Source organism: Gracilinanus agilis, chromosome 2 (genome assembly GCF_016433145.1).
Source record: "Gracilinanus agilis isolate LMUSP501 chromosome 2, AgileGrace, whole genome shotgun sequence".
NCBI classification, from domain to species: Eukaryota; Metazoa; Chordata; class Mammalia; order Didelphimorphia; family Didelphidae; genus Gracilinanus; species Gracilinanus agilis.
Window position 1 is genome coordinate 394,963,795 of NC_058131.1, and position 16,990 is coordinate 394,980,784.

At 33.2% G+C, this 16,990-nt stretch overlaps 1 protein-coding gene across 2 annotated transcripts in view; it reads right to left on the reverse strand.

Moving 5' to 3' along the window:
* Positions 1-200: 200 nt before the first annotated feature.
* The window catches only part of TCERG1 (transcription elongation regulator 1), a 63,464-nt gene continuing 46,674 nt past the window's right edge, over positions 201-16,990 (reverse strand). For both annotated transcript variants that reach the window (XM_044664514.1, XM_044664513.1), the window contains 8 exons: positions 15,303-15,421; positions 12,644-12,794; positions 7,939-8,103; positions 7,530-7,712; positions 3,984-4,163; positions 3,215-3,298; positions 2,441-2,541; positions 201-1,284 (listed from right to left, as the gene is read on the reverse strand). In XM_044664514.1, the coding sequence (XP_044520449.1) occupies positions 1,083-1,284; positions 2,441-2,541; positions 3,215-3,298; positions 3,984-4,163; positions 7,530-7,712; positions 7,939-8,103; positions 12,644-12,794; positions 15,303-15,421 (1,185 nt within the window). In that variant the 3' untranslated portion in view covers positions 201-1,082. The remainder of the gene's footprint in view (positions 1,285-2,440; positions 2,542-3,214; positions 3,299-3,983; positions 4,164-7,529; positions 7,713-7,938; positions 8,104-12,643; positions 12,795-15,302; positions 15,422-16,990) is intronic.

The window sequence follows — 16,990 nt, forward strand, 5'->3', positions numbered from 1 at the left end:
TCAAATCCCTTTCCTTTTTGCATTGCAAATAATTCATATCACATTCAAAGCTCTAAAAAAAATATGCATTCAAGGCTTTAAAAAAATGCAATATCAAAAGTTTTAAAGCAGATTTCATTTGTGCAGTATCCATTTTCTGCTTCTTTTTAGAACAAATTTTAAAACAAATTTTCTTTACAGATTATTTAACATTAAGCATGTACAATCCACATATAAAAAGGGTTGGTTTATTGTAGTTCAAATACATAAACTGAACAATTCAAACATTTCAAAATTAAACTTTAGAAACACAAGTTTAACATTCAAACAGGAGTATAGTTTACAAGGATTACCCAGAAGGGTAATTTGCTCTCTAATCCAGAAATTGATAAAGATCACTTCTATGGTGAATAAAAATGTGTTTATACAACCGTCCTGTTCTGGTAGGCATTGTTATTGACTGTGTTTCCATATCCAAGAAGAAATTACCAGAAAAATCTTCACTTAGACAAAGCAACCAGATTTTTGCCTATAATTCAGAGGGATAATCAAAGCACATCTGTGAACAAATTCAAACTAAACTGGTCTCTAGAGACTTTGGGCAAAAAGCAGAAGCATTACAATATTCTTAGCCTCTGCCTCTGGCAGCTGAGAATTTAATTAACAATGTTTTTCTTTTACCTGCTTTTTACAAAAACAACTTGGGATTTTCTCCAAGTTCATGGCACTTGTATCTTACAAGTTCAGACCATAAACCATTCCTTAAGTCTTGCATATATAACACTGCTAGGAAGAATGTCATCAAAAATTACTGACTTCCACACCTCATATAAGGATAATCTTTAGTTTCAAGCTTTTATATTTACTAGAGACAGTCTAGATGTTTGAGTATGTATGTCAGTCATGCCACACAAAGAAAAGCATAAATATTTCCAAAGTTCTTTGTTCAAAAACCATGTTCACAAATGCTGCTCCTTCCTCCACTCTTCAGATGGTTTTGCAACAGGCTGACTCTTATATATGTTTATGTAAAAATCTGACAGGTGGCTCATGCAAGCATTTTGAATTAATAGATACCCTTGGTGTGAAGAGTTATGTCAGAATTATTTTGTTGATCGTCTCGTAGGTTCTGAGGCTGTTGGAGGTGGAGGTGGACCTCGTCGATCCAGGTCATCAACATATGCCACAATGAGTTTTCGCCTCTCCTCTGGCACACAGTCAAGTACCAAATATCGTTTGTCATTCTGCAAAATCTTTTCTACATCTTTCAAGTGCTGATCAGACTCCTGGATTAACTTTTTGGATCTGAAATAAGAGGAAAAAAAGCCCAATAATTACTGACTGCTGCCCACAGGCCTTTCAGAAATGAGCTGGCGATGTCAGTCTAGTTCCTAATTGTGTTTCCATATTTAAAAAAAAGAAAAATTTCACTGCAGTGGTCACCTTTGTAGGTCGTCTCAGCAAAGACTTCAAGGAGTGAAAGGGCCTCAGAAGCTGAATTACCCTCCCACCCCTAGTGGTGGTCCCTCCAGATCAGGGCTGAGGGTGGGTGGGTAAATCTTGCCCGTGCTGTACCTGTTCTGTGGATGAACAGAGGACTTCAGTCTGCGGGGCTGCCAATCCCAGCATCTTTCACAAGCTTTCACTTTCACATCTTTCACTAAATTAACTATAAAAATGTAGAAAGAAGTCTTACTTCACATCTAATTTAAAAGCCCAAGCTGATGCAAAACATTAAGGACCCTGACCAAAAAGTCCAAAAGCCATATCAAATGACAAAATACCTAAAAACCACACCCTCAGCACTACCTAGCCTCCCATGCATGTAACCCTTATTTCACGTTCCAAATAATTTTTTTGAAGGAAGCCAAGTAGAAGCACAAGTACAGCAATGCTTCTCTGCATACTAATTTCTAAATCAATGTAAAATGTGTATTTTACTGATGACAATGATGGGGGGAAAAAAAGAACTGAGCACGCTGCAGAGTTAATCCAATTTAAGACTTTTTAATTTTACATTTTATGCTTTCGTTTTAAGAAACTCAGAAAATTGAGTCTGAACTGATGACTTTATTGCTTCAGAATGTTTCAGTCATGTTATAGTTAAGGGAGAAAAAAATTACTTCATAAAGAATGCAAAAAAAGTCTCTTCATGGGATGTGGTTTTCATATAGTTGAATATAACAGATAAACTGTTGAGTAAAAATAAAGATCACTTTTTAAAGACACTGGCTGGGTGGGAGGGGGAGGGCTAGACAAAATGAGAATGAGTATCTGGGCCCTTTCTTCAAAAAAAAAAAAAATGCCCATAGATATTGCATCCAGTTTTGAACATCTGGCCTCTTACTCCTAAAACTTAACATGTCAACATGTGTGTGAATGAAAAGTTTGATTTGGCTTGTTCAGTAAGGACTAGTAAAGACAAAATGGTCATTGATATGAAATACTTTGTTGCACACACCTGTATGTTATAAATTTGGTCTCTTTCAAAAGTGTCCTGAAGTCAGCTTTGGCAGTAATATATTTGTCTCTGATGTACTCTTCAAATTCCCTTTGTTTTTTCTGTAGGAAAATAATTAGTAACATTAGAATACTTGGTAAATGATCCAAAAGTTGATGAATTCCATCATTTACTTCAATTATTTTATACAACAAATTGATTAAAGCATATTAAAGTATATCTAAAAAATATTCAGTACATCAAAATTTCGCACATTTAAAATTCACAAAAATCTGTTTAATGGTAAGAAGCCAAAGCTGGAAATAAATATCATGCAATAATTACAACAATACAACAACAAATATTTATAGGACATTTTTGAAGGCAGATAATGACACAAATATACATATAATAAGAAGCGAACATTAAAGAACCCATAATGGACATAATAACCCTATTAAAGGATACTATATATTCAAACCACAATCTGAAGCAGTACATAAAGCTAAAATTCACACAGGCTCAATCCAGACACTTAAGATTTTTATTTTAAAAATTTCCATTGTACATTTTTATTATTAGATGAAGCTACAGACTATAGGATTAAAATCAAGATAAAAAACACTTCACTGAAAAGTACCAACATCACCCTGTTTGGCAGCATTACTGTGTAACAGGGAGCCTAAAACTATGGACTTGATTCATAGGCAAGTAGTTCTGTTGCTCAATTATAATTGCCAGTACTTACTTATAAAATACTTAACAAATATCAACAAAACAAATTTTAAAACTCACTCTGTCACTGGAGGAAAATTTGATGCACCGAGGATCTTCCTTAATAATTTTCTTAACTTCTTTCCACGTGGATGTAAGTGTAATCTTTCAAAAAGACAAATAAATAAAAATATAAATGTCGCTTACTCTCCTAGGGAGCTTAAACTGCAGCACATATGGTACATAATATTACACACTGACCTGAGATCTCTTGTAATGCCCAAGCGTAACAGGACTAGTTAGGGACAGTGAGGCAGCTTTAATGCAATTTCTTTTTGTTGGCTTGCCACAAGAGATATTTTCATGGCCATATTTTCAAGGTGGCCTAAGACATTTCACCTGCAAACCCTGCATTTACATGGGCAAACATCATAACTTTTGAAGATACCATTCACCAAAAAGAGAACAGTTACTTAGGAGCAAGACCTGGATAACAACGTGCACAAACTGCAAAAAATATGGGCCATGGTATGGAATCAAAAATAGTAGGGAAGGACATGTAAGTCCAAGAGAGGTGACCAAAAGAATACTTTGATTAACTATAACAAACATAACATAGGAACTTGAAAAGAAACTGACAGATTCTGGGGAAAAGGCAGTTGAGTAAAAACGACCTTAAGACTTCTCTAAAAAGGGGGAAATGGAGAAGTGAAATAAAAGAATTTTGGAGGAAAGAGCAATAAAAATATAAAGACCATAACTGTCAAAGTTCGTATTTTCTTTTTTTAAGTTATTTATCTACTCCTATTGAAAATAAAACATAACAAATAGATAAGAATCCATTTCTTACCGCTGAAGTTTCATCCAGAAGCTGCCTAAAGTGTTCCCTCTTCTTTTTGGTAAGTGCTTCAATGTGTTCATTGAAAAGCTTCTCTTTCTCTTCTCTTTCTAGCAAAGAGCCAGATTCCCACCGATGATCTTTTCGGAGAGTTCTCCGAGTATCAGACCATGACACATCTGAAGAACGAACCTTAAAAAAAAAAAAAAAAAAGAATTTCACATTTCACCAAACTCTTGATACCTTTTAATATTTCATTAATGTGAATGTAAGTTGATTAATCTAAGGAAAATGGGAACCTTTAAATGAAATAAATACCAAAATTATTCAGAAAGTAAGATCAAGACAACAAATTCTATAAAAAGGAGACATCTTTACTGATGATCAGAGGAATATTCAAACTACCACAAAAGATTCATTATTTTTAACTCATACCACTATTCCTTTTGTAGATGCCAATACCCTGAGTAATATAGTCTTCAGGAGTCAAATCTTATCTCTTTGTGTCTTGTCTCTTATCTTATCTCTTAAGTGTCAAATCTCTCACCTTGGCTTTCTCCCACCTGGATTTTTACAAAAAGTCAAATTCAACATGTCTAAAACCAAACTCATATTTCACCCCAATATTCAAATTCCTCATTATCTTTTCATAACATCACATAACGTTCTAATCATTACAAAGATTCATAACCTTAAGAGTCATTTTTTTGATTTTTTCCCTCTCAATCTCTATTCACGATCAGTTATCAAGTCTTGTCAATTCTATTTCCATTGCATATCTCATACCTATCATAAAAAATCTATCCCTTTTCTCCTCATTCCCACACCTATACCCTTGGGTTCAGGTTCCCATCACCTCTTGCTAGAACTTCTATAATAACCTACTAATTGTTCTCCCCTTTTTATCTCAAATACATTCTCTACACAGCTTCCAAAATGATGTTCTTAAAATATATCTGATCTGGGAAGCTGGGTAACTCAGTGGATTGAGACTCAGGCCTAGATTTGGGAGGTCCTAGGTTCAAATCCGGCCTCAGACACTTCCCAGCTTTGTGACCCTGGGCAAGTCACTTGACCCCCCCCCCTTGCCCACCCTTACCACTCTTCCACCTAGGAGCCAATACACAGAAGTTAAGGGTTAAAAAAAATTATAAAAAAAAATAAAATATATCTGATCATGTATACCCTACTACTCAATAATCTGCAATGGTTGCCCATTGCTTCTAGCATGAAATATAAATTTTCCAGTCTTAATTGAAAGCATTCCACAATTTAGTTCAACTCTTTCCAATTTTATTTCATATTACTCAACTTCATGCACACTCTGTTCCAGTAAAACATATGTGCTAAAACACTCCCTATATACAATACTCCATATCCCACTCACATGCCTTTACATGAGTTGTTCCCATGTTAGGAATACAATCCCTTCTCACCTCTACCTCATTGAATCTCTAGTTTCCTTCAATGCACTGATCATATACCAGCTCCTATACAAGGCCTTGCTTGATTCGTCAGTTGTTAGCACTCTCTCTGTTTTAAAATTACTTTGAATATACTCACTTGTGAACATGTTGCATACCATCAGTAGAATGTAAACTTAAAGGCAGAGATTGTTTCATTGTTTGCCTCTCTTTCTCCAGGACCTAGATAGGGCCTTATACATCGCAAACTCTGCATAAATGTTTTTTGTTCATAAATACTGAATGAATTGAATTGGTAAGGATGTTTCTCACCAAGACCATAACTGAAGACTTTCCAGTATGGTAGGCCTTGTCAGAGCTTGCCCTCCACTATGAAATAGCTTTCAAAAACAAATCATAAGTTCTAAATTCTATCAATGTTGCATTTAGGGTTATGAAGGGTGGCACAGAGCAATATACCAGATTAAAGTGTAATACTCAATGTGCCCATTAGACTCTTCCCCAATGCCTCAGTGTCTCATGGAGATAAGTCTTAAGTCTTGAAAGCCATTTCATCAGAGCTAAGAGAATAGGCAAGGTCCCACAACCAAGTTGGCAAGTAAAGGGACTAATCTATCAAGTTTAAAGGATGATTAATTCTTCAACTATCTTTAAAAAAATCCTTACTTTCTATCTTTGAATGGATACTAAGTTTCAGTTCCAAGGCAGAAGAGTGGTATGGGCTTGGTAATGGGGGGTGTGTGTGTGTGTGTGTGTGTGTGTGTGTGTGTGTGTGTGTGTGTGTGTGTGTGTGTGTGAAATGACTTTCCCAGGGTCACACAACCAAGAAGTATCTGAAACCACATTTGAACCCAAGACCTCTGGTCTCTAGGACTACCTCTCTATATACTGAGAGGCCTACCCTGACCCAGTATCTTTTTCTTTATAACTACAATTGATATTACTAAAGGAAGTACCTAAGCACTAAAATACAAAGAATACAACACAGTGGAATATGCTATAAGAAGTCACTTTTTCAAAGAATTAGTCATTAGATTTTTCACCAAAATAAGAAAGTAACATTTCAAGATGCCAGTATTAAATTAAAACAGGAAGAAACATTCTTGACAAGCTGAATATCCTGAAACCTATAAATAAGTTTTTGGTAACTTCCCTCCAACCGAGAGATCCTTGCATTTTTTTTTGCTCACTAATGCTGCTGAACCCTAATAGGGAAAAAAGGAAGTAAAAATTATATGCAACTCTCCCATTAATCTTCTTATGATCTCCAGAGACTTTGTTAAACTTCTGATGTCCCAAAATCTTCTAGTAGAAAGTAGACAAAGAAAGGGTGGGGTGTAGGGTTGAGGAAGCATGCATACATAAAAATCCATCAAGTTCTCCAAAAACCACCCCCCAAAAAACACAACTTAACATGGTACTATTTCAACTTAAGTAGCAGCATCAAGCATTTGGAGAAATCACTAAGGTGAAGTAATCAAACTTTCTTCTGAATATGAGCAGCAACCAAAATTGTTAAGAGCTGAAAATGCAATAGATAAAATATAAAAACATCACAAGATCAGAGCATAAAGAAATCTCAAAAGCCATTTAATACAACCTCATTTTATAGGTAATTAAATTGAGGGACAGAAGGTTAACTAACAACTGATTTGTGTCCTAAGACATAGAGGTGATGGAAAAGGTGAAATTTGAACACAAGTCCTCCAACTTCAGATCTAGCACTGTACCACATAGAAAAGGCAAGGGGGGAAAAACAGAAGTAGAAAAAGAAAATGAAAATGAATAGTAGGAAGTAGAAATGATGGTGGGAACACTGGGAGGATGAAGAGTGCTGAAACACAACAAAAAGTTGAAAAGAGAATATTTTGTATTAATAGTATTATATAAATTTCAGGGGTTTTTGAAAAATGATTTATCTATAACTATTTATTGCTGTCTAGGCTAAAAAACTAAAGTGTAATAATGATGCTATCTTATATTTATATACTATTTCACAAATAACTTTTCAAAAATACAACTTTTACAGTTAAGTCTAATTCAAAATAAAACCTAAAAAAGGTTCATGGAATATAACTAAAATATTTAGAATAAAAATGTGAAAGAAAAAGTTAACACCGTACATCACACTCACCATATCAGAAAGAAGAGCCTTGAAATTCTGAATTGCTTCTTCACGTTTATGTTGCTCTCTTTCACGATCTATTTCTTTTGTTTGTTCTGAACGAGCTTTTTGAACTTCTCGCTCTCGTTCCCGTAAACTTGCCTCTATTCGGGCTTGTCTCTCAAGTTCTTTTTCTTTTTCTGAGTCTAAATTCTGAAAAAAAGCAGGAGTATATTTTCTACTAATTTCATTAGACTAATTAGTTTGTCAAATATAACTTCAAATTAAATTCTCATTAAAAATGTTAATTTCCAAAATGCATTTGAAAATGAACTTCTATTAATGAATTAAAGTAGTACTGATGAATATGACAAGCTTACTTTTAAAAAAATTATTTAAGGATGTAATTAGTACAAACAAACACACACAGTTTATTTACCTTGGCTATTTTTTCAATATATTGTTTAAAAAGGTCTTCTCTCATTGATGAACTATCTACTGCTTTGTAACGTGGGTCACTTTCTACTTTGTCCTTTACTTTGCTCCATCGAGACTGACTATCCAAGTGGTGATTAGACAATAGTTCAAAGAAGTCCGATTTGATCTACATTTTAAATAGGACATGAAATGGGGAAAGAAAAATAACACACTGTAAGAAATTGATTTATAAATGATTGCTACATGAAAAAATGCTGACTTACCTTAAATGAGAAATATGTAAAATTTTTTAGAGTGCCTGATCTATAATTAGCTAATTTTTAAGAAAAGAGGATAGGAAATTTTTATTTATAATTACAAAAGTTCTTGACTGAGACTAGCTTAAGCACAGATGAATTATTTCTTTAGTGAATAATATTTAAGACAAATGAGGATAATTTCTTACACAACTATAATTTTGTCTTAGAAGTTTCTACAAAGTATGAATTTGCTTTGACCTGGTATTGATTTTTTGCTAAATCTTTGTAATGAGTTACAGTGAAATACTTATTAATTTGATATGATGGTAATTAATGTTTTTGCTACAATAACACAAATAACAATATAATTTTTCTATCTTTTCTAATGAGCAAGGCCTAAGATTATATATATTTATTTCATGAAGTTTTGCAGACTCAAAAATCCAATGGAATCATCATGTGTTTTAAGATTCTTATAAAGAAATGTGGTAGGTAGAGGGCAAGGAAGAGAATTATAATAATACCACCTATATATGGTCAAATTTTAGAATTTCATGAAAACTATATTTCTACCCTTACCCTGAAATGAGCAGAAACCAACATTTCCATATTTATAATTTGTCATAAGTTATCCTTATTTTAAGAAAAGATAACTTGGATTATGTTTTCGTCCTTTCTAGTCACTAAATGTATTCTTTTACTACCACTGCAATTCAAAATAGTTCATGAACTAAGTTTACTTTATAAGAAAAGTATCTGATTATACTACAGGTACTAAGTAACATTACTCTTTTAATACTGCTACAAAGAAATACCTTTTTTCTAAACAGGAAAGAAGGGGGGGAAATGAGGTATATTTATGCCCCTAAGTCATCCCATATAGCTCACTTGGTACTGTGATTTTGGATTTTACTAGGGGCAACCCATATTTTGTTTTTTATTGGGGAGGGGGTGGATATAGAGGGGGACTTGCAAACTGTATCCTTTAACCAAAATATCTTAAGACTCCCTTTAAAACCTGTCAACAGCAGGTTTTACACTCTCTCAGTTATTAAACATGCTGCCTTCACAGCACTCTCAGAAACCAGGAGTGGAGTCAGACCTATTTCATCACTATGGAGACAACGTGGTTACAAAAATAAATTAAGCACTTCCACCACTCCATTCCAAGCCCCATCACCTCCACCACACACTCATTTTTATCATACCACAGAATTATAATGGGAATGTTGGAACATGGAAGGAACTATGTGCCTTTCCGGACAACTGAAAGGTTCTAAGACATAAAACTACAAAACAGACTATTCCAGGTAATAGAGTGAATCAAAAGATAGAACCAATCAGCTCTTAAGGCATTTCTATTACAAAGATTGACTCATAATTAGGTTATGGGCAATCAGAACCATTAAAGATCTTATTCAATAGAGATCAAGAAACCATTTGTTGATACAACTTTAGCAAATCACTGATGTTCATCTAGTCTGCCTTTTATGTATTTGACAAGATGAATTCAAAACTTCTGTGAAACATTTCACTACATGAAAGCTCTTTCCAAGTAAAATAAAACATGCAAACAGTACCAAACATGAATCTTTCTAAGCCATAGAAATTTATACAAATTAAAAGAGTTTTCAAATATCCTAAGTGAAGCCTATAAAGTAAGGGTATTGGTATATTTTTTTAAATGTATGATATATAACTAAGAAACAGCATCAATTAATTGCAATAAAATTCTACCTTCCCTTCACAGGAGAATTAATCTCTACTGGCTTAGTCTAACTACTATCATGAAGGGAAGAATTACTTAAAACTGCAGAGATGATAAGTAATTACCTAATATTAGCTGTGGTTCAAAAACTATGCCTTGATATCCACACAATATATGCTTCTCAGCATAAAACTGCAATCAGCTCTCTCACATTCTCCAATTAATAGCTATTTAACTGAGCAAAGGAAAGTCTCTCTTTGCATTATAATGCCAGCATTTTATTTATTGAGTGGAAAGATCTAGAACAAATTTTTGACTCAAAATAGATCCATTTCAAAATGTGATAGAGAAATAGCTTATCTAAAGCAGATCCACAATTCTAGAGATCCTTGTTATTGAATAAGATATACTGTAAGATTTATAAGTCAATTTTTAGGTTACAATTTCACCAACTTTGGTCACTGTGTTCATAAAAAAGAATTCTAATGCAGTTGTCTCTTCAACTTCCACCAAAAAAAAAAAAAAAGACAACTGACAATGATTATGGTAAAAACAAAGCATTTATAACACTCTAAGGACATTTCCACAGGATACAAAAATTATTCTTTAAGTGTGACTATGATGACCATGATTTACAAGGATGCTGAAGAGATACTTGTGGGTCCACAAACAAAATGGACAGCATCTAGAACCATAATTCTATCTTAAAGTACAATTAAGTGTTTACTCTGAACACATTTCATCATCAAGGTATTTCTCATTGATTCTAAAGTTAGGCCCTAATATAAACGTGGAAACAATTTTTGAAATAAAGTAATTCAGCTATCAAATTAAGCATTTTAATGCCACAAAGGCCAGGCCCACAGTCATAAGATCAAGCAAACTTTCAAGTAATTACTGACAACATACAAATGTCATTGATCTTACTATTCAAAAACAATAAAATTTACAATGAAAAATAGATGTAGCCACATATTTTTAAAAGAAAAATGCCAAAGTGGTTAACAAAAATACTCTTAAGTGTTTTGTGATTTCGCTTCACAAAATGTCCAAGTGAAACCTATTATTAAAACCCTTACTTTAAAGATTTCTGTGTAGAATACATAGTTAATGATTAAATTTGCAAACTTAATACTGGCTGAGAAAGCTTCACTTCATCAATTTGCCGCCTTATTTTTTCAATGGTACAAAAATCAGTAGAATTTAAAGAATTTACATTTTAAAAGCAAAAGAAAATAAGGCTGAAAATATTTTAGGTGTATTTAGATGTAATGTCTCTTTAATTTTTTTTTTTTTTCAGTTAACACATTCTGGGCACAACTCTCATCACTTCACAAGGAAAAAAACTAAAAAAATGTAAAGTACCGGAACTGCGGGAGGCTAAAGTCACCACACAGAGATACCAATTCTTTCCTCACTAGGGAATCCCATAATACTTTGCGTGTCAGTGTTTGACAGCTGTCAGACTGAACTGATTGACAGGCCGCACAGCACAAAACTGTAAAGTCTATCCACTTGTTATAAAACAGAATACATAAAATGGTTACAAAATGTTTTAGAAAAAGAACAGTACTTTTAAATGCAAAAAGAAACAATCAACTTATCTAAGAACAGTCATGCAATATCAAAATATATTTTATTTAACTTTTCTTTAATTCATGAAATTTGACTACTTCTAAAATTCAAAAATAATTTAACAACTCCATAGGCATGGTTCCAATACAGTATATAAAATGCTTATAAAGTATGTAATTGTGTGTATTTCCTCTGGGAAGCATAATCATTTTACAGAAAATGTCAATGATAAAGTACTTCTGAACAGTTTTATTTTGACAGAAGTCCAATAAAACAGCTAATTAGGAAGACTCAAATGATTCTGACAAGAGTAATTTATCTGGAATTGTCATTTAAATTACAAGTATATCATTATAATACCATTTTAAATATTGTATATCAGAGTATATTACTTTTCTTAGAAGCAAGGTTGCTTTCTTCTCGTATCCTAATAAATGAAATTTACATTACCTAAACTTTAGAAAATGTTAGTGACTTCAAATGTCAAGAATGATTAGGCTCCAGAGGTTATTTTACTCCATTCACACAACATACAAGGACATTAAGGAAGGTGGCTGCATGTTTTGATGGTACACTACTGATGCCACTGCCCTGCCAGCCTGCCTTCCCAGTGGTGAGCTCCTGCTCTGCACTTGACATTGCTGTCAAATGACATTTGGAATTCATTAAACTTTAATGGTCGACCTTTAATTCTGATAAGCAGTAATTTACACAAAAGATATGTTTACTGAAAGATTAAGGAGCCACTAAAATGCTACCTTTTCACAGGAAAGAGATAAAAAAAGTCCTTTGAAATTTAAATGTTACCACTTAAAAAGAATTCTGAAATTATATTGCCACCACTGAGTAGGCAGCCATGAAAATAACTATTTCTGGGTTTTCCAGGCCAAAAAAAAAAAAATTTTCTTTTCTCATTTTTTCACTATTTGCCTTTAAAAGATTAAATATTAGAGCAATTAAAACAATACAATACAGCTCATTTAAAAGTTACTTATCTATGCATTCTACTATAAGGTAATGGAGGACTTCCACAACGAATTTTTAGAAGATGACAAAAAGTCAAACTGAGTCTATAAAACTGCTGAACTATCCCATAAAGTGAAGTACTAGAAACCCAGCACCAGCTTAGTCAATATCCATTCATACTCCCATCAATCACACCACTGGAACTAAAACCACCTTACCTTCTCACCTCTGGTCTTCGAGTCTTCCTTCTCTTTCTTTCTTGCAGCTGCTACAAATTCATTAAATAAGGCCTCTCGATCTTTCATCTTTTCAATTGCTTTGAATCTGGAGTCTTTAGCATGCTTGGCTGCAAATTCACTAAAAGTAGCTCTGTAACAAAATGGCAAGTGTGCTAATTTGACAGAGCTGTTTTTGTTGATGGAAATGTATAGCAGAAAATGCCAGGTTTCCTGCAAGAACATATGCCAGAGAAATGTGGTCCCCAATATCTGCCTATAAGTAATAAATAATAAACACTGGGCTACTGAAAATAGTAAAGGGCTAGACAGTAGAAATGCTGTTAGATAAGCATGTACTGTTAAAAGCATTAACACAGGAGAAAAAATTGAAGCACACCATAACAAAGGACACACAATTCATATATATATATACCTATAAAACTTGCTCAAAAGACTACTAAAAAGTTCATAAAATATTAAATCTGGTTCAATACCCTCAAGTTTATAGATGAGGAAACTGAGGCCCAAAGAAAACATGCTAGACTAAAAATAAAAGGTGACTTTTGTATCTTATATACACTTAAAAAGGGTTGACGTGAATTTTGAAACCTTCACCTTGTAGCAAAGAGTAGAGACTGAAAGAATGTTTTCATGGATAACACTGCAGTCACCAACCTGTACAGTTGTAGAAAAAAATGCAGCTTATTCATACTTCACTGACACCCAACCTGTCTTGGGAGTGGCAATGAGAAATCAAACTGATTCTAATAAGATAATAAAATACATTTTCCTTTATGTGTAAAACTAAACAATCTACTGTATTTTATTGTCAGAAAAGCAAGGCTATCATTTGGATTGGCTAATTTAGCAATTTGGATTTGAGAACACCAGCCAAACATTAGAACTTACTTAATAATTAGCACAAAAGCTAAAATTTTCAAAATTTTTCAAAGTTGCAATAAGATTCTGGTTGTCTTTCACATTCATAGAAACTTTTCTTAAAAAAAACACTAAAACTCATTGAATGATGGAACTATTCAAGCATAGGATAGGATACAGATCTGGTTTGAAAAATGCATACCAGGTCTTTGAAACCACAGGAAAGTTTTACCATAACAAAAATGTGTTGCAACAAGAATCCACCTTTAGCCCACAAGAACAAACAAAAATACCCAGTTAGTAATCTGCTTAGGAAGATTAGAAAAGGAAGGAATCAACAATAACTTCTTCAACTTAAAATTAATTCTCTTAAAATTTTAATATTTCAATGTTTATACAACTTTCCTAAACACTATTCTATCAGTAATAAAAGGGGTAGTAGTCCTATATTCCCCATGAAGATGTTCTTAAATATCTCAGAAAAAAAGATCATTTTAAAAAAACATAGAAACTATTGCTGATGCTAACCTGAGCTATCAAACAGGGATCATCTGTTATCATGTTCTTTGAAAGCCCTTAATTAAAATGATAGTATACCCTACAGTATAACAGATGAACTATACCCCTTTTTATACTTTCTAGGGTACAGTGCAACTGAGATTTTCTTGGCCTATTCTGTTAGTAGGCCCAAATAGTTCTTTTAAGGAATAAAGTTTAAATTTAAAGGGACTAAGACAATAGAATGAACTATCATCAGTCCAACTTCTCCACCCACAAGTATTATAGCCCATGAACTTTTGTGATGGAACCAGGATAACCAGTTAATGCTCCAATACTCAGACCTTCAGTTTTTCTACAGATGATAAGGAGGTTATGTCAATATTATGTAAGAAAGGAAAGGCACTGATGTTTCTGTTTGTGGAGACAAATTATTACAATTTCACCAATGTGCTGGAGCTATTCATATCATTTCCAAAGAATCACTTCTACCACAACCAACACCTCAAAGGGCAAGAAAAGGAAACATTTTCTTATCCAACATGATCCTAATCCATTTTTATCTTCCCCTTCTTTCTTCTAAGGATCCTCACTCTAAAATTTTATTTGATTTCCATTTTCACTTCTCAACCTGTCATAGGAAAGGAGAGAAGTCTAGCAGCAATTAGTTGGTGTATTTAACTTTTCTTAAATTATAAGTGCCTTATATTCCAGTAATTCTGCATATTAGCAATTTAAAGATACTTCTAATTCTGATACTAGTGCTCAAATTCATGACTATACTTTATGGAGCATAAACACAGATAATGTAATTTTCTCTAGCATAATATGCATCCTCAATAATCTGTTGAGAAATAACTGGAACATGTTCACCAAACTCATGATACAAATTTGTCATTTAAAAGATCTTTACGCTAAATATTTTTAAAATATTTTTCTGCAACCCAATAATTGTACATACTTTAATAAAATAAGAATAAGCTTTGTGTAGTGTAGTATTTCACATGGAATAAAATATACTCCCTTAAGAAGTTCTGAAAATGGAATAAAGCACTTTTCTCAGAAATGGCTATCTTTTACCACATAGTCAACAACTGAAATGCCACTCTACTCTTAAGCAAATGTATTAAGGGGAGAAAAAGGAATACAATAAAAGATAGATGTTTATAATTCCTAAAATTATAAAATTCAAAATGTTTACATTTCAGTATTCATACTGACATTCTTAAAAAAAAAAATTAGAAAACTTTGTTCTCTTCTAAATAGAAATGACCCCCCATACCTTGGATTAAACTTTGCTTCTTCCATCATTTTCTTGAAATCTTCCTTTGCTTGCATAATTTTGTTTTTCTTTTCCTTTCGTTCTTCTTCTGCTCGAGTCTTCACATATTGGTCAAAAACCTATAAGAATATTAACCAATCTGATAAATAAGGTATTAAAGAAAACCATCAAGCTAGCTGATATATCATTTATTCCCTCCAACAAGAAACCTACTGTGATGCCTCCAGCTGCTAGTGCCCTCCTCCCAGAAATCATTTTGCATTTAATTTTCTATGCATATACTCTATCATCTTGTTTGTCCCCAATAGACTACAAGATCCTTGAAGACAGGGGTCATTTCATTTTCACCTTTGTATATCCACCAGCACATGGTAGAACCTCTGCCATATTGAAAATGCTAACTGAATAAATGCACTTCAAGTGACAACCACATATTAGTAGTTTAAAAAAATAGAATAAAAAGCAGACTAAACATATACTGTCATAAACATAAACTAGCGTGGGAACTAAGAATACAAAACCTTTCCCACAGTCTTTATTGTGTTTTCAGTCATATATAGTAATAACATAATAAAGGAATAATATAAGTCTTTTGGATATGAGGTTTTTCTTTCTTTTTTAATATATTAATATAAGAAAAAGTAAAACTAAAAGATGTACTTTAGAACTCATTATACAAGTTTACTACATTTTGTCAATTTACCAACTTTTACATCCCTAAAAATATTAACATGATTCTCTATAACAAGTGAATTTTAGTGTAGCAAAGAGACAGGCAAAACTAGCTTCAAACCTCATCAATGATATATTTACTTCTTGTGTTGTATAGCCACCAGTCATTCAAACTTTTCTGAGACTCAAGTAACTCTTAAGACTCCAAGTTCTTGATGAATATATAGGAATTCGAGTAACAGAATATTTGGCTACTTGCCTATAAAAATTTAATTATTGCCCTAAAAGCAAAACAAGGCAGGATAACCTGGTAGAAAGAGCCTTGACTAGACATCAGCAGCACTGGGGGCTGATCTAGGTTTTGCTTTGGGGGACCTTGGACAAATAACCTCTCGTGTTTATTTCTTCAGGTAATCTCTAAAGTTAGAGGCAGCTGGTAGTACAGTAGGCAGAGTGCTAAACCTAAAGGCAGAAAGACTTGAACTCAGATTCAGTCTTAGATATGTATTACCTGTGAGATACTGGACAAGTCACTTAACCTTTGTCAGTCTTGATTTCTCAACGGTAAAATGGGCACACTAAACAGCACCTATCTACTAGGGTTGCTGTGAATACCACCAAAATGAGATACTTATAAAGTGCTTAGCAAAATTTAAAGCACTATATAAATGTTAGCTAGGAGTCAGAAAAGAAGTATTAAGAAACTTCTAGCCCTTATGCTATACATATCTGTGAAATTTATGTTAACTCAGGGAGACTGTCTTTAGAAAACTTCAAATCTACACTATCTTATATTTGAGATGAGTTTCAGACACTGGTGTGATTGAGACACCATATTAATAACTAATACTTTCCTCTTTACATACAACCATACTTCAAGGTTATATTATCACTAACTTCTAATTGTACTTCACATTTTCCTGGATATGAAGGACACAGTAGATGGGGAAGGATAGAATACTCTATTCTTATTTAGCATTTACATTAAGTTCTTTCAATCAGAAACTACTATACAA